General features: G+C 46.7%; 1 protein-coding gene and 1 long non-coding RNA gene across 2 annotated transcripts in view; both read right to left on the bottom strand.

Moving 5' to 3' along the window:
• Nucleotides 1-7,974, bottom strand: part of BCL7A (BAF chromatin remodeling complex subunit BCL7A) — a 30,497-nt gene extending 22,523 nt beyond the window's left edge. Inside the window, exon 1 of the mRNA XM_035098711.3 lies at nt 7,677-7,974. Coding sequence (XP_034954602.2) covers nt 7,677-7,768 — 92 coding nt within the window. The 5' untranslated portion in view covers nt 7,769-7,974. The remainder of the gene's footprint in view (nt 1-7,676) is intronic.
• Nucleotides 7,975-14,317: 6,343 nt separating this feature from the next.
• LOC148683073 (uncharacterized) lies at nt 14,318-18,520 on the bottom strand. Its single transcript, XR_015947420.1, has 2 exons — nt 14,656-18,520; nt 14,318-14,392 (listed from the first exon to the last, which is right to left on the bottom strand). It is a non-coding gene; the product is annotated as an uncharacterized LOC148683073 (long non-coding RNA).
• Between the last annotated feature and the right edge of the window lie 2,779 nt (nt 18,521-21,299).

Below are 21,299 nucleotides of genomic sequence, written 5' to 3'. Positions count from 1 at the left end.
ACTATCTACAAACGGGGGCCATCCATATCATAAAAGTGTTGAGTGTCTTACAGCAGCATTTCTTACAATGGTGTTTCTGAAAACATGTATTTTATATATTATATTAACATTCTGATCCAACAGAGCCAGTCTCCATTCCGAAAGCTCAATGCTCTGAAATGTTTATCAGTGCTCTGAAATCCAATGCACTGACCTACAAGTGAAAGAAAGAAAATCACTAAAGTAGAACACACTCTAAATTTGAGTTCTAAACGTAATTTGTTATTTAACAAAATTTATAGACCGCTTAATCAAAAAAAGAGCTCTTCAGCAGTTAGCGTAAGGCTGCATGTCTTATGTAATTAAGCAATTAAGCCAGTGGGTGAATGAAACTATTGCTGTTCTCTTGAACACAAGACACCTGTGTAAGTGTTTCTAGTTATAAAAACAACATTTAAACTGAATCTTTTCCACAATGTATTAAGAGATGCTGCATTTGAAAACCAAAAGTTCAATATACCTGTTAGCATCTCAAAGCAGCCACAAACAGCATCTTCACTCGATCAACTGTAGAATACAGGAGGAAACCTATGTTAGTATTTTTTAAAATAAAAAAAATCTAGTGAAAGTTATCCCTGATATTTGAGAGTCTTCATTTAATAATGTTGATTTGACTTAACTTTATTTGGCCCAAGAGACACATTCCCTTGTGGGCAACAATCTGGGGGTCACCTGCCAGTGCAAGGGGGAGCTATTTTACCCATTGGCTAGTCTACACACTCACATATCCCTCTCAATCTTTCTTCCAGGTAAGCAGAGGACATTATCAGAGCTCCAGGGCACACTCCAGCCAGGCAAAAACACTCCAGAAGTGGGTGAAGCAGGGGCAGTGAAGGATGTGGCTAGGAAGAGTCACAAGGGCCCGACAGAGAGGCTTGGAGGGAGACATTTAGCCCCCAGGCTAGAGGTCCCCACCACCACCACTAATGTAGATAATCAAGAGCACTGAACTCAGGCCTACATATGTTGAAAAAAACTGTTAGCCAGGATTTAACAAGCTGCCTGAGATGTGCCCAGTAGACTAACATCTTCTTCTTTGAGTATCCCATGCCTCTCAGTACAAACCTTTTATGAAACTTCCTTAAGATTCAAAAGCTTTATTAAGAAATACAAGTCCAAAGTCCCCTTGAGCATGCACAGTTAACTGCACAGTTCTTTGGGTTTGGGCCAAGGGACAGAATGCTTGAAGAATCAGGGAACCTGAGGGAATAGAGATACTGGTAAGGATATGGAATAGAAACACTATGTCCCAGTACAGTCATACCTCGTAAGTCAAACAGAATCCATTCCGGAAGTCCGTTTGACTTCCGAAACATTCAACGTCCAAAGCGTGGCTTCTGATTGGCTGCAGGAAGCCGCGGAAGCCCCATTGGATGTTCGGCTTCTGAAAGAACATTCGAAAACTCCCGGTTTTCGATCGTTCGGGAGCTAAAACGCTTGACTCCCAAGGTGTTCGGGAGCCGAGGTATGACTGTACAGTATGTCCTATTCAGCCACTATGACAGCTTACAAATTTTAGCAAAAAGATAATGAGTTCCTCCAATTTAGCAATGCTGCTTCACTGACCTGTCCTTCAAAAAGCAGTATCTAATTGGAAACACTCTATTTTAATTACATAGTTCCCCATTCTACAAACATTTTGATATACCAAAATCTGCATGGGGTAGTATGCATGGAATAGGGCTTCCTCAGTGCAATATGGATTATAGATAATTTGTATGAATGATACTTATGCCTTCTGTAATCTTGAATAATATAGAAAAAGCAGGGAAAATCCAGCAGTTTCTTCGAGCAGGATTAGGATTCTACTTCACATAAGCTGCTATCTGATCTGTTTTACTATTTCCTATGACTACTTAAGATGAATATTTCTTCTTTTTACCTACCATCACCCTCAGCATTTTTAAATTAACACTTTTTAATATATATTTTTCCTCCCTGTAAGCATTTCACTTGGCAGTCATACTTCTGCTTCTTAGTTCATCTCGACCTTTCTCTATTGTGTTGTGAATGTGGCACAATGACATTTGTTTTCTTCCAGGGAAGCTGGAGGAAGCTGACTGGGGTTAGGGACTGCTAGTACACCTGTGGATGAAGATTTTTGGGGGTGCACTAGGATTAGGTATGCAGCAGTGCAAGCAGATCGGGTTGCACCTCTTTTGCAAAGAAACTGACCCCCATGGATCTGGTTAACTGCACCGCACCATTTCAGCAGACTAGCCCGATGATTTTTCACATCTTGGTCAAATTAAGCTTCTTTAAAATTGGGGCATGTTTTAATCTCGAGTTCAGTTATGCATAAAAAGTGACATACTTTTTTCGTTTAGCACATTACCTTAATATGGACCTAAGCAAAAGGTAGATTAATATAAAAATTCCTTCTACAAACTGGTTATGTACACAAGCCAAAGTAAATTAGATATGCCTACATATCACTCACATCAATATGATTAAGCACATTGTTAAACACAACTACTGTATATTCCTGCGTATAAGACTACTTTTTAACCCCGGAAAATCTTGGGGAAAAGTCAGGGCTCGTCTTATATGCCGGACCGTATTTCTTATACGGTGAGTACATCCCAAACTCTATATTTTAACTGGAAAATTAGGGGTCGTCTTATATGCCCAGTCGTCTTATACGCCAGAATATACTATATTTCTACTAGTAATAGGATCACCTGGTTTCTCTGGCCTGCACCACACATATAGGTCTCAAATAAAAAGGTGCACATAACACATACACATGAGAAATACTCAACAGACATTTACGTTGGCACTGAAATAAATCATTTTCATCATAGGTTGCCTTCAAGGCCCTATTTAACCTCATGCCTAAGATAAGACTTTGGAGCTTTCAAAGCTATAGAAGGCTGCACCACCGACACAGATGCACACCTTGAACAAGCAGAAATCCATGTGCTTCAGAAGGGGGGGGGGATTCTCTAATCATCAAGCCACAGACAATCAACACTATCAAACCACATGAATACTGAACAATAAACCTTTCTGTCTCAAGCACATGTTTGACTGGAGGCTGAAGAAACCAGTGTCAGTAGCCATGCTGATTGAGAAGGACTTGTCTGTTCTCAACAGTTAGGACCAAATGAATGCAGAGAGTGATCCATGCACCTGGACCATCAAAGGTAGCCAATGACTGCTAAAACTACTGGGTTTCCCAAGTTTGCCAGCATTCATTAATCACACTTGGTAATAGCAACGGAATAACTTTTTGTAGAACATTTTGCCTGCAACAACCTTCCAGTGAGAGATTATATGTACCGTATATGCCTGGTCTGTTTTGCTATTTTCCCCATGACTGCTTCAGGCGGGTTTTTCTTCTTCCAGCACCATTTCTCTCTCTCTCATTCTACATACATACACACACACACACACACACACACACACACATGCACAGAACTGTACTTTATTTTTTTTTTTATTTATTTATTTATTTATTTATTTATTTATTTATACCCCACCCATCTGGCTGAGTTTCCCCAGCCACTCTGGGCAGCTCCCAATCGAGTGTTAAAAACAATACAGCATTAAATATTAAAAACTTCCCTAAACAGGGCTGCCTTCAGATGTCTTTTAAAAATAGGATAGTTGCTTATTTCCTTGACATCTGATGAGAGGGTGTTCCACAAGGCGGGTGCCACTACCGAGAAGGCCCAACGTAATTTGGGAACTAGTGCCATACCACACAAAATGTTTTCAGCAATAGCAAGCTTGAAGTCTTCAATACAGTGCAGCACACAGAAGGCATGTAAAGACATTAAATTTCATGCCAACAATCTTTCATCTCAGAATACAGAAATATCCACCAACCCTTCACTGCACATTAGTAAAGGTTTGTACATTTCTTCCTGTTCTTGTTCCCCGATGGAAAAAAAGGGGGTGTCCCCTACGTTGTTCATCTGAAGAACGAGATCTGCATAAACTTGTGGCATGAACAATCCTTTTTATTGTTTGTTTGTTTGTTTGTTTGTACCCCGCCCATCCAGCTGGGTTTCCCCAGCCACTCTGGGCAGCTTCCAACAAAGATTAAAATACATTAAAATGTCACACATTAAAAACTTCTCTAAACAAGGCTGCCTTCAGGATCTGACTAGGTTTCCCACAGCAACTGGAAGGCTGCTATGTCTGGGTTGAAGTCTGCAAAATTTCTATGGCTTTTCCCCACCACTCTACTCTTGGAGGAATGAGCCAGTGTGATCACCTGTGCACAGTTGCTATGACAACAGAAGATGCTGGCAAAAAAGTTTCACTTGACTTATTTGTTAAACAAGAAGGTTCCAATTTCCTCTTCTCCACACTTTTGGCAAAGAATGACAAAAGGAAACAAGACGCACACTTGCCTTGAAAAAAAACAATTGGAGCATCAAGCACCCAGCTACAACGATGCTGATAAGGAGCATCTCCATCTCTCCCCGCATTATGTGAGGCTCCTAAAAGTGCATGCCAGCAAAGTGCATTTTCTTAAGCGCACAGCAAAAGCATTATTCCTAGAACTATGTACTATCATTAAGAACACAAGGCTGGCACTGTTTCGGCTTTTCAACACAATGGCTTGGATTTCTATTTTGAATTCCTCTTCTCAAGTCTGGATCAGAAAAGACACTTTTTAGCTATTTGCCCATTGCAATTTGAACTGGAATGCTCACAAACCTCACAGCTTTTAAAACTGCAATCATCCACTCTGGAAAGAAAAGAAGGATACTAACCAATTTTTCTGTATTCTGTTTGTTTATAATATATACCTATAAAAGAACTATTTTACCCAACACAAAATCCTTGAATCCAATGATTTCTGCTTTTTATGAGCTGTGCATTGGTATAACAAAAACTCAATCACATTGTTTTACAAAATAAGCCTATCTTGAATTACATTCATACTATGTTATCTGATCCAAAAATACCAAACTTCACACTGATTGCCTATTGTGCTTCAATAACCATTTCGCTGTATTGTTTAGCTGTGCGACAATGATTTCCACAATGAAAACTACACAAAAACCCCACAAAAGAATAAAATGCTAAAACGTTGTAAAGATTTAACAAAAGAGGCAAATTCTACCAAGGTTACAACCTTTAATTATATAATTTCAAACAAATTCAAGTAGCAATTACACCCTCCCTCTATAGCTCCACTCGGATTTTAGAATTAAACAATACAAGCTTGGAATCAATGTGATTTGTAGCAGAAAACTAAAAATCTTTCAAATACGTTCACTTGGTTGACCCATTTCCATTAAAATATCAGAACACATACGCATCCTAAACTTTACCTAGGATTTGAAGAATTCTCACTTTCAAGATTTCCCTCTGAAATGTGTGAAAAGGATTTAAAACAATCATTCACCCTTAAAGGTGCATGAGGATTTTGAATGAAAGATGGAAGTCCAAGTCACATCTGATGCCTGCCTATTCGCCATAATATACTACCCTTTCTGAATTAAAAATAAAACAAAAAAGGAAATACCCACAGATTACAATTCACAAAGCACATTATTATCTTTCTCACCAACCAAACAAAAGCGCAAGAGAGCCAAGCAGAAGCAATGCTCCACTTCAGGGAGTATCATAAAGAAGGTGCACAAGGATAAAAGGAGCTACAACAGCAAATGATCATTAGAGTGTGCAAAAAAGGGATTTGCCACCCCCCAGCAAAGTAGGAGACAGGTCACCAAGAGGATACTGTATTGGGAAGGTGCTGCCATGCACATTCTAAGAAATATGTTGTGCAAATAGCCACAGAAAGCAGTAACATGCACACTGAACAAAGTGGTGGTAAAGAGTGTCTTTAAAATTCATGGTAGGGAGAAGCGCTCACGAGATACCTGCAGGGGCTACAGCACAGTCATAGGCCCCAGATTCAGTCTCTATCCAGTTAAAAGGATCTGCACTACAGGGGGAAAACCTCTGCCAAAGACACTGAAGGGCCTGTCCTGGGCTAGATATATAAAAAACCGAATGACTGGTCTAAGAATGCTTCAAATCTAGGTCAAGGGACAGTTGGGAGGAGAAGAGGTCATGTTGGGTTCAAAGAGGAAAGAAGAGTTTGGAGAGAGAAATCTGCCTGCTGTCAGATTCAGCCGAACAGGATGTGGAATGGTGAGAACTTGGGGAAATATACAGGGAGGACAAGAAGAAAGTTGACAGGAAGAAGATGCCTGCATGGAGGCCAACCAAGGAATCCACCCCAACGCATTTGCCAAATGGCTAAAGGGGCAAGGGAGAGAAGAGAGGCAGGTGGAAGGAAATACAGTACATAAGACCAAGCAAGAGGCTTAAGAAGATCTAACAGTGAAAAATTGGGGGGGGGACACAAGACATGGGTAAAGAAAACCTTAAAATAATTACAATGGAGGAAATTAGGAAGAGGAAAGACCCAGGTATCTGTAAAAGAAAAGGCACCCAAAATGCACTAAGATATGATACAGAGGGAAAGGGATAGCTCAGTCCATAGAGAATGAGACTCTTAAACACAGGGCTGTGGGTTCAAGAACTCCACATTTGGCAAAAGATTCCTGCATTGCAGGGGGTTGGACTAGATGACCCTCATGGTCTACTTTGCCATTCTATGATTCTATGAAGTTAATCAAGCAGCTGAAGGTGGGGTTGCTAAGCAAAAACCATCAAAGGGTAAGGGGTGGGACACAAACCCAAAGGATTGGGGGGCGGGGGTAGAAGGACAAAGAAATATATGCGTAAGAAACTGAAGTCAGAAAAAGAGCCCCCCAAAAAAGAAAAAAGGAGGTGCCTGGGGGACTTCTAGCTGACCGTAAGGGGAAGAGAACAACAAAGGAGAGCATATGCAAGGGGTTATGAGCAAGATGAGGAAAAGCTACCATAGTGAGAAAGCGGTGGTGAAAAACTCAAGTGACTGGGTGGGTGGGTTAGTTTGGTGTGAGCATCCAGTGGTGGGGTGGGGGGCAAACAAGGTGAAAGAGAAGTAAGTATGTAAGGCTGCCTTGGGGGGAGTCTCAGTAGCCAACTCTGGGGGCTCTATAGAAAGAAGACAACCAATAAAGAGCACAGCACCAAGAGGCGAAGGGAGAAAAGCCCTCAGGATGTGGGGACGCTGCTGCGGTGTGTGCTTAACTTATGTGCAAGAGGGGGGAAGCCTCCCAAGAGGACGGAGGTGGGAGGAGCCCCCAAGCTGCCTTGGGGGGAATAGATGGGGTGGGAGAGGGAGAGAGAGGAAGGCGACTCAGGAGGGATAGCACTCAGGGGTCTGTACTAGGAACTGGGTAGGGGGGAGCCTGGGGGTTCAACAATGAGCGGGCGGAGGGGCTAAAAGGAGAAAGCCCTGAAGGGTATCTGGTGGGAAATGAGTGAGGGGAGAGATAGAAGACATGGAGGGGGGGTTGGGGGGGAGAAAATATGAGTAGGCCACATGGGTGGGTGTGGGTGTTTTCACAATGGGACTCCCACCCACCTACTCGGAGGCAAGGAGAAATGTTGGCCTGTCTGGGAAAGGAGGGAGGAGGGCGCCGACACCCCCGCGCCGCCCCTCTTTTTTTATCCCCTTTCTCCTTCTCTCACTCCACACACACCCCTTAAAAATAAATAAATCTCGACACAAAAACAAAGCCTCCTCCTTCTCCTCCCTGCGGCTCAGCCTCGCTCACCATTTGCGCACTTTCTCGATGGCCGCCATCACCCGCTTGATATCATCCTTGGCGCGGCTGCGGGTCTCGGCCCGCACCGACCGGCCCGACATGCTGCCGCTGCCGCCGCCGCCGCCGCCGCGAGGGAGAGCCCGGACTCCGGCTGGCTGACGCGCTCCCTCCCGCGCTCGCTCCCTCTCGCACTGCTGGGCCCGCACCGGCAGAGGCAGAGGCTGGGAGCGGGAGGAGGAGGCGGAGGCGGAGGCAGGTCCGTCCTCGCTCGGCTCGCTCCGCGGCAGCGCCCCCGCACGCACGCACGCACGACGGAGGATCCTTCGCTGGCTCCGCCCCGGAGGGAGGGAGGGAGGAGGCGAGGCGAACGGGGCATTGCGCAGGCGCTAGTTCGGCGGATGCTCGCCCGCGCGCGCTTAACTCCACCCCCAAGGCGAGGTGGGCGGGAACGCGGCTGTGGAGTGGGGAGGGGCGTTCCGGCGCTTTTGTCCTCTGAGGGAAGCGGCGCTGCGCCGCAGTCTGCTGTGAGGCAAGCGCTCTTGCCCGGACGCGGCGATGCCTGCGCTTTCCTCCAAAACACTTTAGCAGGCAGAGGCAAACTCGGCCCTCCAGATGTTTTGCGACTACAACTCCCATCATCCCTGGACCCTGACCACTGGGTCCTGTTAGCTAAGGATGATGGGAGTTGTAGTCCCAAAACATCTGGAGGGCCGAGTTTGCCTCCCGCCCCCAACCCCTTTTGTGTCCCGCCTGGCTTTTTCCAGTTGGACAAGTTTACCTCAGAATTTATTTCCTTCATAAAATTTATACGCATCTCGATTGTTTTTTATGTGGTGCCTGTTTCACTTTTAAATCCATCTTGCATTGTCCCTGTATCCCAGGCATGTCCAACAGGTGGATCGTGATCTACCGGTAGAACACTGGACGTCTGCGGTAGATCACTGGTAGATCATTGGCTCCCCCCAAAGAAGCTGAACTGTGGCTCCACTAAAAAAAAAGCTCAACATTTTCCTCCCTGAAAAAACTCAACAACCTTGGCTTGAACCCCCCCCCCAAAAAATGGGCCTTCTTCCTAAAAAAGCTCAACAGCTTTTGACCTGAACCCAAAAAAGGGGGTAGATTACTGCCAGTTTTTAACACTGTGAGTAGATCGCAGTCTCTTGGGAGTTAGCCACCCCTGCTGTATCCTATTGAATTTTTTATTTTTCACTCGCGGTTTCTTGCTTTATACATCATCGCCTTTAGATTGTTGTATGGAAGGCAGCTAATGAATGAACTGAAATAATGCATAGATCTGGGATATTTGTGCTGTATAGAAACCGCTTGTCGAGTCAGTTTAATAAGTATGCAGATTAACTGTGCCCTTTGAGGCAGGGGCGTAGCCAGGATCAAAACTAGGGGGGGGGCAAGCCGTGGTCGTTCAGGGGAGGGGCCAAGGCACGGGAGGGGAGGGGCCACAAAGTGGGAACGTGGGCGGGGCTACAGGGCCAGCGGGCCCGACGACATTGTGGCACCTTGTGCTTCTGGGGCTGGCAGCGTTGGCGGCTACCCTGCTTGGCTGGAGAGGACAGGAGGGTCGGGCAGGCGAGAGGAGGTGGCAGGGCAGGCGAGGGCGAGGCAAGGCGTAGATACCTGCGCTAGCCATGCCGTTCAGCTGCCAGCCCCTGGCTGGTCTCCCGAGGGAATGAGCGGCCAGATGCCCCTACCCCAGCCAGGCTAAGGAAGGCATACGACTGACCGGGGCGCTGAGCAACGCATGCATCCGCTGGGCGCAGCCGAGGTCCCCCCCCCTTCCTCCACTGAGGGAGGGAGGCAGGGAGGACGCCCTGATCCCCTCGCTCCCCATGCCTGCCCTCCGCTCCAGCCACTTACTCAGGCGCCACAGCTGCTCCTGCCCTGCAACCACGGGTGGGGTGGGGGAAGAGTGGGAGAAATGGCTGAAGCACATGGGACCATAGCTGCCAAGTCTCGATTAAAAAAAATACGCATGGGCTTCTGTAATCCGTGATGTCCCGCTAAAATAGGGACACTTCTTGGAGGATCTGATATATGCTGCGAAGACAGATGGAAATAATTCATTCAGCAACCCTTATCTTCCTTCAGCACACCTTTAACTCCTTTATCACTCCCTACCTATACAACTCCTTCTCCTACTACTGTTGGCAGTGATCGTCTTTATGTTTTTAGCAATATGCTCCTAAAATGTTATGTAATTTTCCCATCCCTTATTGTCTGCTTGCATTTCTTTTGCCAAATTCCTTTTCCTTTCTGTTCTCGCATGGACAAAACTTCCATTTTTAGGAAACCTTATTGCCTCTAATAGCTTCCTTTACTCTGCTTGTATACTGGCATATTCTTGGCCTTGGTGGTGCCATTTCTGATCTGCAGTATGCATGCCAGTTCTAATTTTGTGTTTTTAAACAACTCCCAAGCATTTCAGAGAGATTTGACCCCCTTGGCTTTGCCTATTAACTTCCTTTTTATCAGTCCCTTCATTTTGGGGTGGTTTTCTTTTTTGAAGTCAAATGTGACCATGTTGAGTTTTCTTAGCAATTTGCATGTACTGTATATTTAACATAATAGCTTTATGGCCCAAAATATTTATCTCCTAGCTAGATTCACCTTCAAACTGGAGCCTGGCTGATGAAAATGTGATACTTGTTAGAAGTACGCCTTGCAATAGTGGTGGTGTTGGGAGGGTGGGCAAGATTCTATAGTCCTGAAACATGCATTTTAGAATTGGGTGCACACAAATGATTGTGGTGGACCCACACTACCATTAGTTTGTCCTTATTTGAAATGATTATTAGTATTTTTTTAGCATGGTCTACCATGTCCTAAGGGACCCAGGTGGTGCTGTGGGTTAAACCACAGAGTCTAGGGCTTGCTGATCAGAAGGTCGGTGGTTCGAATCCCTGCAACAGGGTGAGCTCCTGTTGTTCGGTCCCAGCTCCTGCCCACCTAGCAGTTCGAAAGCACATCAAAGTGCAAGTAGATAAATAGGGACCACTCTGGTGGGAAGGTAAATGGCTTTTCCGTGCGCTGCTCTGGTTCGCCAGAAGCAGCTTTGTCATGCTGGCCATATGACCCGGAAGCTATCTGCGGACAAACGCCGGCTCCCTCGGCCTATAGAGCAAGATGAGCGCCGCAACCCCAGAGTCGGACACGACTGGACCTGATGGTCAGGGGCCCCTTTACCTTTACCATGTCCTAAGATCTGTCCTTGGATGGTGTGGGATTCACTGCAGCTTGTGCTTCTCCCGCATTATTCAGATAATGTTGGGAATATCTGGGCCACATGGGCAGAGCTCATAATAAAAACCAGTGTGGTATAGTGGTTGGAGTGCTAATCTAGAACCTTGGAGACTAGAGTTCAAATCCCCAATCAGCCATGAAGCTCACTGGGCGACCTTGGGCCAGTCATTCAGCTTAACCTACCCCATAGGGTTATTGTTTTGTTTTGTTTTGTTTTGTTTTGTTTTGTTTTGTTTTGTTTTGTTTTGTTTTGTTTTGTTTTGTTTTGTTTTGTTTTGTTTTGAAAGGGTCAAGTAGCAGGTGTTGAGGAACGGTCTGTATCTGAGAGCATGGAGAACTGTTTCCAGTTAGGGTAAACAGATATTAGATTAGATTTGGGATGTCAGAGAATACCAGGTTTTGCTGCGAAACCAGTCATTAGACCAGTGCAAACAGGCCACAGACATGCAGTTTAGTTCTTTAGATCTACAACTCTTTCTGGGGGTTGGTTCGACCATTGTACTTAGGAGGTCAACTGAGGGCTTGCTCTCTTTTATTGATTGATTGATTGATTGATTGATTGCTTTAACGGTGCAAAGCTGCTTGGAGCAGCTTTAAGGCATCGTGCCTTAAGTAAAAACACTTTGAAAATTCTGCAGGAAGTGTGTAACTGTTACATAGCTGCCAAGCAGCGGGCGCCCAGGAGAAGGCCGCAATTCGGCCTCTTTCTGTGGCGGCGACGCGTGGGGGGACCGGCTGGCCCCTCCCACGGCCGCCGCTTCGGCGGAGCGCTCCGCTGATCCCAGCTGGGCAGTGGGCGCCCAGGAGAAGGCTGCGATTCGGCCTCTGTCTGTGGCGGCGGCGCCACAACAGGCCGAATCGCGGCCTTCTCCTGGGCGCCCGCTGCCCAGCTGGGCTCAGCGGAGCGCCCTTGAGGAAGTGGCGGCCGAGGGAGGGCCAGCCGCCCCCCCGTGCCGCCACCGCCGAAACAAGCTTCTCCCGGGCGCCCGCTGCCCAGCTGGGCTCAGCAGAGCGCCCACTGCTAAAGGGAGGGAAGGCCGCGGCCCCGCCACTCCTCTAGTGCCCGTTTACTGAACGGGCTGAATGACACTAGTGTTATCTATAATATGGATCAGGCTTGGCTTCTAACTGCCTCAACCGTTCCTCATAAGGCTTGGTTTCCAGGCCCTTCATCATCCTGGTCACCCTCCTCTGCTCACTTTCCAGCTGCTCAACATCTTTCTTCAACTAGCCTGCGCTGACTGGCAGCAGCTCTCCAGGATTTTTTTGGGGGGGGCGACGACATTCCCAGCCCCCAGGACAGAAGACCTGCATGCCAAGCAGATGGTCCAATCCTGTGCTATGGAGATGCCTAGCCTGCCTTGAAGGATGTGGGGGTGGTCTCCCTTTGGGAATGGGGCTGCAGGAAGAAGGATGTGAAATGAAGATGCAGCCCAGCTGCAGGCGCAACAGCAGAGTTTTGCTGCTTAGCAGAGATTTGGGGAAGCTGCTACCGTTCTTCACTGTGATAAGATTACACACTGAGTACTCATTTCCCGTTTACTGTGTAAGCAAGTCAGCCAGGCCATAGCATGAGTACCTGCCAGCCATCTCATCCTAAGTCACCTCCTACGCAGCATCAGGCAGGTGAAGTCACTAACATCCAGGGGGGGGGGGCTAAGGCAAATTCTGGGACTCCAGAATCCACAGATACCTGCACAGTCTCTAGCTCAAGTGTGGGGAGCCTCTGGCCCTCCAGATGTTGCTGAACTCCTGCTTGCTGGAGTTGACAGGAGTTGCAATCGAGCAAAAGCTGGGGTGGCCAAAGGTTCCCCACACCTCACCAGTGGAAAAGGATTCTGCATATGCTCAGGAACACATTTCTCCTGCGGTCTTTGAAAGGCTACACCCCCCTTGGAGGTCAAGGATTTCTGTGCATGCTCCAGGACACTCAGCCAAGTTGCCAGAATTTTTGTCAGTCAAAAGGTAGCTGCTGCACTCTTTAGACACAACTTCTGCTGAAATTGCTGATAAATTTGCCCTGGATTCCTCGCGCAGGGTTCTTAACCTCAGTTCTCTCCCACAAGAGACGAACCAGAATGCTGTACGATTATTGAAACCTTTTAATATGTTATTTTATTCTATTATTTCTCAGCAATTTTACACACATATATAGATATTCGACTGTGTTCACCCCAAATGGCTGTGGTGTAACTTTTACAGAGATGCTACCTCTGTTTGTCTTTGTTTTATTTCTGAAATGCAGTTTTTTACTTTTTGTGTTTGATGTACTTCACCTGTGTGGGCTTTTAGCTGCAATAAAGAATCTATCTAAGGATGGGGAAGAGTCAGCTCTACGTTTCCATCGTAAACCTTTTGCTAAATAGTTTCCCTCCCTTTTTCCTTTTGTTTGTTTGTTTGCACGCACACTTCTGTTTAATGTTATCTATTGTTATAAGGGGCAGGGTAAGAGGAATTTGCCCCCATGCATTACGAGACTACCAATGTACAGAGAGGGGACAGTTTAGCCAGAGAGAAGCCATTTTCTTGACTTCATGGTTCAAAAGTCAAGAGAAGCCTATTCTGCCGTATCAAGGTAAATTAATCCCCTGCTGACCCAGACAGTTCCTCCAGACCTCTTGGAAAACACACGCACCCTTTTACATAACCCATTGCTAAATCCTGTCTCACACCCACATGGAAACTTGCATAATCGCACCTCCAGCCAGATAACCAAAAACGATAACGATCACCCATTCTCGGAACTTCCACCCTCCCAAATCCCCGCCTGAGGTGCCCTCCCTTGTACTTTTCATGACCCAGATTCAGCTGAACCATGGACCTTTTTAAGATATATATATTTATCCCTAATAAACTATTCCGTTGTTCCTTTAGTAATGTTATGGTGTCCTCTATCATGTTACCCGATGCATCTCCCTATTCTCTACTCTGTATGAAACTGTATCTATTTACGAAACCGCAATAATATAACCTTGCACTGATACCTTGAACCTTTCTATCAAATTGTACCTGTTTAAAAAATCCTGCCATCCTGAAGAATTAATTGTTTGACTCTACTATTTGCAAAGGTTTCCACTTATGCACCCTTCTAAGCTTTTAGTTCGTTGTCCTTGATAAAATGTTATAAGCTGTCAAACATCGCTCTGAACTGTGAACGTTTTACCGCTGTTAGAATTGTATCCTCTCTGTGTATTATTAGTTACTGTATAATATCTTCTTCTTCTTTAACTTTAAGTGTAGTCTTTTCTCTCTATTGCAAACGTTGAATATTTGTATAAACTTTGTTGCAAGTTAATAGGCACCTCTGTGGCACAACATATTTTACGGACTGTTTCCACTTCTTCTTGATACCACACTGCCACCTAGCCAGTCTAAAAGAGCACGACTCAAATACACACTTTCAGTGAGAACAACAATTTTATTTGATAAACAGGTGTTATCAACAATCTTCCCACATCCGCAGAGTCTTCCTGTCAAACAATAAGGAGACATGCATAATCATTACCTGGACTATCACCATGATATCTTACATCAAGAATTCCATCAACCCCTTTGTCCTCTCGCGATTACCCCCTCCCAGAACCCATTTCCCCACCTTTTATGCAATTCTGTACTATTGGAAATGAAACCTATAAATTTGTGAAGCTTCCTTTGTTCGGGGTCCCTTCACTTCAACTTGCTTGTGTGGACGGATCGCTATTGCAATAGCTTTATTATTTAATTAATAAAGTACCTTGCTTCGTACGTCCTGGTTTGGCCTCTGTTATTTGGTAGGCAGGAGACGCTCAAACTTCGTCTGCCTGCCAGGATACCTGGACTCTTCCTGGGTCAAGGATCCACTTAATTCTAGGACCGTGTAGCTCTGCAAATTTTTACAACAGTTTGGCGACCACTTCGGGGACCCAGTTTTGCCTTGAGCTCCGGGTTCACTGAGGAAGGGGAGCCCAGCGCGCCCTTGCCTCTTTTGCAGGGGGGTAAACCAACCTCAGGACCCGAGGCGCTTGGTAGTAATTGAGAGTCCAAGCGGGACCCCCAGGACGAAGCAACGTTTAAAGGGACAAGGCTGTTTTTTCTTCAGGAACCAGTGGGAAGCTGGAGACAACGGGATTCGACTGAAAGGATCGGTCGTGAGTATTAAAAGGGGACACGCGGTGGGCTGATTACTGCAGCAACTAAAATTCTAAAACTTCACTCTTCACTGTTCTCTCCTTTTCTGTTTCTTATCTTGGGCTCTAGTTGCAGCTAAGCTGTAAAGGCATAAGGGATAAAGAAGAATTAGAGCCTTTGGGATCCGTCCTTTCGTTAAACGAAATACCCAGAAGGACGGACCCAGCTCGCTCCTGCCAATCTGCGCAGGAGTTCTGAGCAATCTACCCAACCTTTTTTCCGTATTCCTCTGCTCTTAATCTTCGGGTGAAGCCGCCCCTAGACACCCCCGATCCCCACCGGGAAGTGACGGGGTTGTTCTAGATCGCAAGGTCACCCGTTCTTTTCAAAAAACCTTCCTTCCAAGGCTAACCACCCGGCATTGCGTGGGCAAGCGTCCAGGGCAGGTAGTCTTTCTATTAGATTGTAAGAGGCAGGAAAGTTGCTGCAGGACCCTAGGCAATTGATGACCAGAAGGGGGTCCTTAGGTATCTAGCTGCACCAGGCCGCCTAGTAGTTAGTGCACGCGAACGGCAGGCAGGAACACCACAAGGACGTGGGGGTGAGTCATAGACTCGGGAAGTTAAGAGTGTCCAGGAACAGGGTCGGGGACCCAGAACTGCAGTATAAAGAGCCAGAATAAACATGGGTGCGCATAATTCAAAGGAATTCCTGTCCCAGACTCCCAGCCGTGGCAAAGCTCAATGGAAGCTTCGCCAAAGTGGGGACTCTGAGGATGAAAGCCCATTACAATTCATATTCGAACATTGGCATGAATTACCTGGGGTGGAAAAACTTGACAAAAATCGGCTAAAAAGACTCTGTCAGAAAGACTGGATCCGCGTCACTGCGGACCATCCAGAGGGGGAAAAATGGATCCCGAGAGGTTCCCTTAATGCCCAGCGAATCTCTGCACTAAGAATAACACTGGAAGACCAATACCCCTTGCAAATTCGATATCTCAACTTATTTGAAAAGGCAAAAATCCTTCTTAAAGGGACTGAAGGTCCAACAGCCCCACAAATGCCAGTAATAACGGAAAGGAGTTCAAGACCCCCACCGTACCAGGAAACAATTATAGAAGAGCCGGTAGACCAGCTCTGCAGCCCTGCCGAAGCCCCGGCACCATCTCCTTCTAACGCAAACAGACAACGGGAGGCTGAGGTCCAAGACTCCCGGAGTGCAGTGGAGGGCGGATCTGTAACTCCTGCCATGCCTAGTCTAAGTCCAGCACCTCAGGGCAACCTCGAAGCCCGAATTCCTGCTGAAGTACCCCCCCAGCTAAGTCCTGTTGCTAGCAGAACTCGTAGTCGTGACCCAGAAACCAATTTAGTGGAGCAACTAGTGACAGTTTTATCGGAATTAAAGGGATCGTCCACAAAGGAAAGAGACCCCATAGAAAAGGAACCAGAGGCTACCGAGAAAACCCAGGGACAATATCCCTTAAGGTCAGTCCCAGTTTCAGATGGGACGAACTTCGTCTATTCCCATGTTCCCTTTTTAACCTCAGACCTACTGAATTGGGCTCAGCAGATGTCGACCTTAAAAGACAATCCTGACATGTGCTATCGTAAAATTGCCATTATTTTTTCTACTCATAATCCCTCCTGGGCAGACGTACACATGCTTCTGAATGGTCTTTTTAATGAGCCCGAACGGGAGGAGATTTTAGAGAAAGCAACAGAAGCCCTAAAATTACCTGATGTCCAACTCAATAAACCTGCAGGGATCGAGCCTCTAACTGCAGCCCAACTTAGAACCGAACCAGAATGGGACTATAACACCACGCCTGGGATTTGGTATCTGAAGGCGTTTCGAAAAGCCATCTTACATGGGATAAGGCTCGCGGGAAAAAAATCTACAAATTGGACTAAGATCAGGGAGGTAACCCAAGAACCTGATGAAACTCCCACCGCCTTCTATACCAGGCTAATAACCGCCTTTCGAACATGGGGGGGGATCGATCCTGATACCCCAGACAACCAAGTAGTGGTGAAAAGCTTCTTTAAAGACCAAGCTTGTCCAGACATCAGAAAATTCCTCTCCCTCCAAGTAGCCTATGAAGGGAAACCCATGAGTGAGATCCTCGGGCTTGCGAAAACCATTTATGATGGAAGGGATGAGAAAAAGAAAAAGGAGGCAAGGAAGGAAAAGGAGGACGATGCTAGAGTCCTCGCCTTGGCTTTGAGTGCAGCCAGTACCGCATATAACCCCCAACCTAGTTACCCCTTCAGAAATTCAAAGGCTCCCACACAACCTAGAGGGATGAACGCACATGCAAATCGACAAGCCTCTCCTTACCAAAGGGCTAACAATGTCCAGCATCGAGAGACCACCTCTCAATGCTTTTTCTGCAATCAAATAGGGCATTTCAAGCGAAATTGTCCATTATTCTTAAATACCGTGGCACCAAAACCAGCTCTAGGGATGGGATCCAATGCAGCACAAAACCCTAACCCGATAGCGCCAAACCCTTTCCAGAATCAGCGCCCATTCCAACTACCGCTGGAATTTAACCAGGAGCAAATGCAACCCACTCTTAATTCAGAGACTAACCAATGACAATTAAACGGGGATCCTTCAAACCTTGCCCTGGTATGCCCGACAATTGCCTTATCAGCCCATGACCCCATATGCACAATCACCATAGATGGCCATGAGTATCAGTGTTTACTAGATACAGGGGCAACTTTCTCAACTTTAAACGACAGTCATCTGAGGTCCAGTCAGCAAAAACAACGTATAATGGGCATTGATGGGATCCCCAGGACATGCGCTCTTTCAGAGCCAGCGAAAGTAACGATAGGGCCCCTGACTGCTGAGCACTCATTTCTACTGACCCCGAGCCCTGTCAACCTACTAGGGCGAGACCTACTATGTAAATTACAGGCAACTATAACTTGCAGCACTGAGGGTATCTACCTCCACATGCCAGAAGAGGCGGCAGTCTCCTTTCAAGGCATTTTAAAGGAAGAAAACCTGACTGATTTAGAAATACCAACCCCTCTGATTGACAAGGTACCAGTTCACCTATGGGGAAATACTAATACCTCTGTGGGACTCTTAAAATCGGCAGATCCCGTTGTTATTAAATACCGCACTGATGTCCCATACCCCTCCATCAAACAGTACCCCTTGCCGCAGGAGGCAATAGAAGGATTGAGGCCAATGATACAGGATTTTATGGATCAAGGCATCCTTGTTCCCTGCGTCAGCCCATGCAATAGTCCACTCCTGCCGGTACGCAAGCCATCACCCCCGGGTGCCCCAGTTAAATACAGGCTTGTCCAAGACCTCAGAATTATCAACAACTTTGTGATACCCCGCCACGCCATCACCGCCAACCCTAATACAATTTTGACCGGAATCCCACCAGATAGTACATATTTCAGTGTCATTGATTTATGCTCCGCCTTCTTTTCCATAAGAGTGCATGAGAAAAGCCAATTTCTGTTCGCCTTTACATGGGAAAAAGGACAGCTGACTTGGACTAGACTCCCACAGGGATATGTAGAGAGCCCAACAATTTTTGCTTGTGCATTGCATAGGGACCTACAAGACCTCTCCTTTCCTGCTGGCTCCTCCCTTTTAATATATGTAGATGACTTGATAATTTGCTCCACCTCCGCAACTAATTGCCACATGGACACCGTCCATCTACTAACCGCCCTTGCCGACAAGGGCCACAAGGTCTCACCAAAAAAACTACAATATTGCCAAACTGAAGTAAAATACTTGGGCCACATAATTGGCCACGGAACAAGAGCTTTGACAACTGAAAGAGTAGATGCTATAGCTAAGGTTCCCCTGCCAAAGACCAAGAAACAGCTCCGCGGGTTTCTAGGAATGAGCGGATTTTGCAGGTCATGGATCCCAGGGTATGGAGAATTAACCAAACCCCTTGTAAAGATGACTAATAAGGACGAACCAGAACCCCTTGAATGGTCCAAAGAAAGCCTACAAAATTTTGAAACTATCAAAAGGGAACTGAGGTCCGCTCCAGCCTTAGGATTGCCAGACTACCGTCTCCCCTTTTCGCTGTTCGTGCATGAACAGAAAGGGGTAGCCTCCGGAGTTCTGACACAAACCTTCAGAGGCCAGGAACGTCCTGTCGCCTACTACAGTATTCAATTAGACCCGGTAGCTAAGGGGACTGTAGGTTGCCTCAGGGCAATTGCTGCCGCTGCGGAATTAGTGGACAGAGCCCTAGAAATCGTTCAAAATCAAGAACTAATCCTAAATGTACCACATGCTGTAGCCACCTTGTTAAACTTACGAAACTGTCAACATTTTAGTAACGAACGACTAAATCAGTACGAAGCTGCCCTGCTCACACCATCCAACGTGCGCATTAAAAGAGTCAATACCCTAAATCCAGCCACCCTACTGCCTCTGCCCGACGACGGGACCCCCCATCACGATTGCACCTTAGCAGTCCGCTTGGCCGAAAGGCCACGGGAAGATTTAGACCACCTTCCCTTGGAAAACCCAGATATCTCAATCTTTACAGATGGAAGTTCCAAGGTCGTGGCTGGAACAAGACAAACTGGGTACGCTGTGGTAACACACGACACCATCCTAGAAGCTGCACCTATAAACCCGCGCTACAGTGCGCAGGCAGCTGAGCTTATTGCCCTTATCAGAGCTTGCGAATTGAGTGAAGGCAAGCGCGTAAATATCTATACTGATTCCAAATATTGTTTCGGACTGGTACACGCTACGGGTACCCTCTGGAAACAGAGGGGATTCCTAACAGCTGCAGGAACACAAATCTCTCACGCACCGCTAGTGAAAAGACTAATGGACTCCATACATTTCCCGAAGGCCATCTCAGTAATACACTGCAAAGCACACACAAATGGCACGGACTTTGTCTCCTTAGGGAATAGTATTGCGGACGCCGCTGCCCAGAAGGCAGCGGCCATGAGAGGGGAAATGTATGAAAATGAATTTCAAGCCATCTTAGTTCCAGCCGATGTAGACTTCAATCGAATGTATCGCACCGCTAGTGTAGAAGAAATAAGCTCATGGCAACAACTGGGGGCACACCAAAGGGACAATGCGTGGGTTTTGCCGGACGGACGTCTAGCAATGCCTAAAGCCTGGGTACCCCGCCACCTCCGGGTTTTACACAATTTCACACACTGGGGAGCAAACCGCCTAGCAGACAGCATCCTTAGGCATTGGTATGCCCCAGGTGCACACCAATTTGCGAAGGCAGTATCCAAAAATTGCACCATCTGCGCCGGATTCAACCCAAAACAAGAACCACGCAAACCACCAGGGTCTAGACCTTGGGCATATATACCCTTTGAAAGCCTACAACTAGATTTTGCAGAACTCCCGAACTGTATGGGGTTTAAACAATTACTTGTCATAACAGACCGACTTTCAGGTTGGCCAGAAGCTTTTCCATGCAAACGAGCAAATGCTCAAACCGTTGCCAAAATCCTCATGCAGGAAATAATTCCCAGATACGGAGTTCCACGTCGATTAGACTCTGACCGTGGGACACATTTCGCTGCAGAGGTAGTTCAGTCTGTCACCAAGGCATTTGGAATTAAATGGGAACTCCACACCCCGTACCATCCGGCCTCTTCAGGTCAGACGGAGCGGATGAATGGACTTATAAAAACCCAATTGGGAAAAATCTGTAAGGCTACCGGGCTAAAATGGATAAATGCTCTTCCGTTAGTCCTACATAATATTCGTAGCCAGCCGAGAGGACTCTTGAAACTATCTCCCTATGAACTCCTGTTCGCCAGACCCTCCCCGACTCATACCACCCAACTCCCCGTCTCTGAGCTAGAGACTGGGGAAAACGAACTGACTGTATATGTTACACAATTACAACGACAACTAAAGAAACTACACCATTATGCAGCAACCTGTCAGAATGTTCCCCTTGATGTCGATGCTCACTCCTTCACGCCTGGACAGTGGATTTGGGTTAAAACTTACAGGCGAGCCACCTTACAACCCCAGTGGGAAGGACCCTACCAGATTCTCCTGACGACCCCAACTGCAATCAAGGTCTCTGAACGTTCTGCCTGGATTCATCACACCTTCTGTAAGTCCGCACCAAACCCCAACGACCTGGGTGACGTTGCAAGGACCTCCCCATCTTCCATCAACTCCACCGAAGACACCGTCCCACTCGACAATCCCGCGCCAGCCATCGAATCCCCCCAAGACCCTCCCGAGGAACCCACCTCGATCCCAATAACAGCC

The sequence above is a fragment of the Zootoca vivipara genome, chromosome 16 (genome assembly GCF_965207765.1).
Source record: "Zootoca vivipara chromosome 16, rZooViv2.hap1.1, whole genome shotgun sequence".
In the NCBI taxonomy this organism is placed as follows: domain Eukaryota; kingdom Metazoa; phylum Chordata; class Lepidosauria; order Squamata; family Lacertidae; genus Zootoca; species Zootoca vivipara.
Note: the sequence above shows the minus strand (reverse complement) of the source record. Positions and strands in the feature narration are given on the sequence as shown.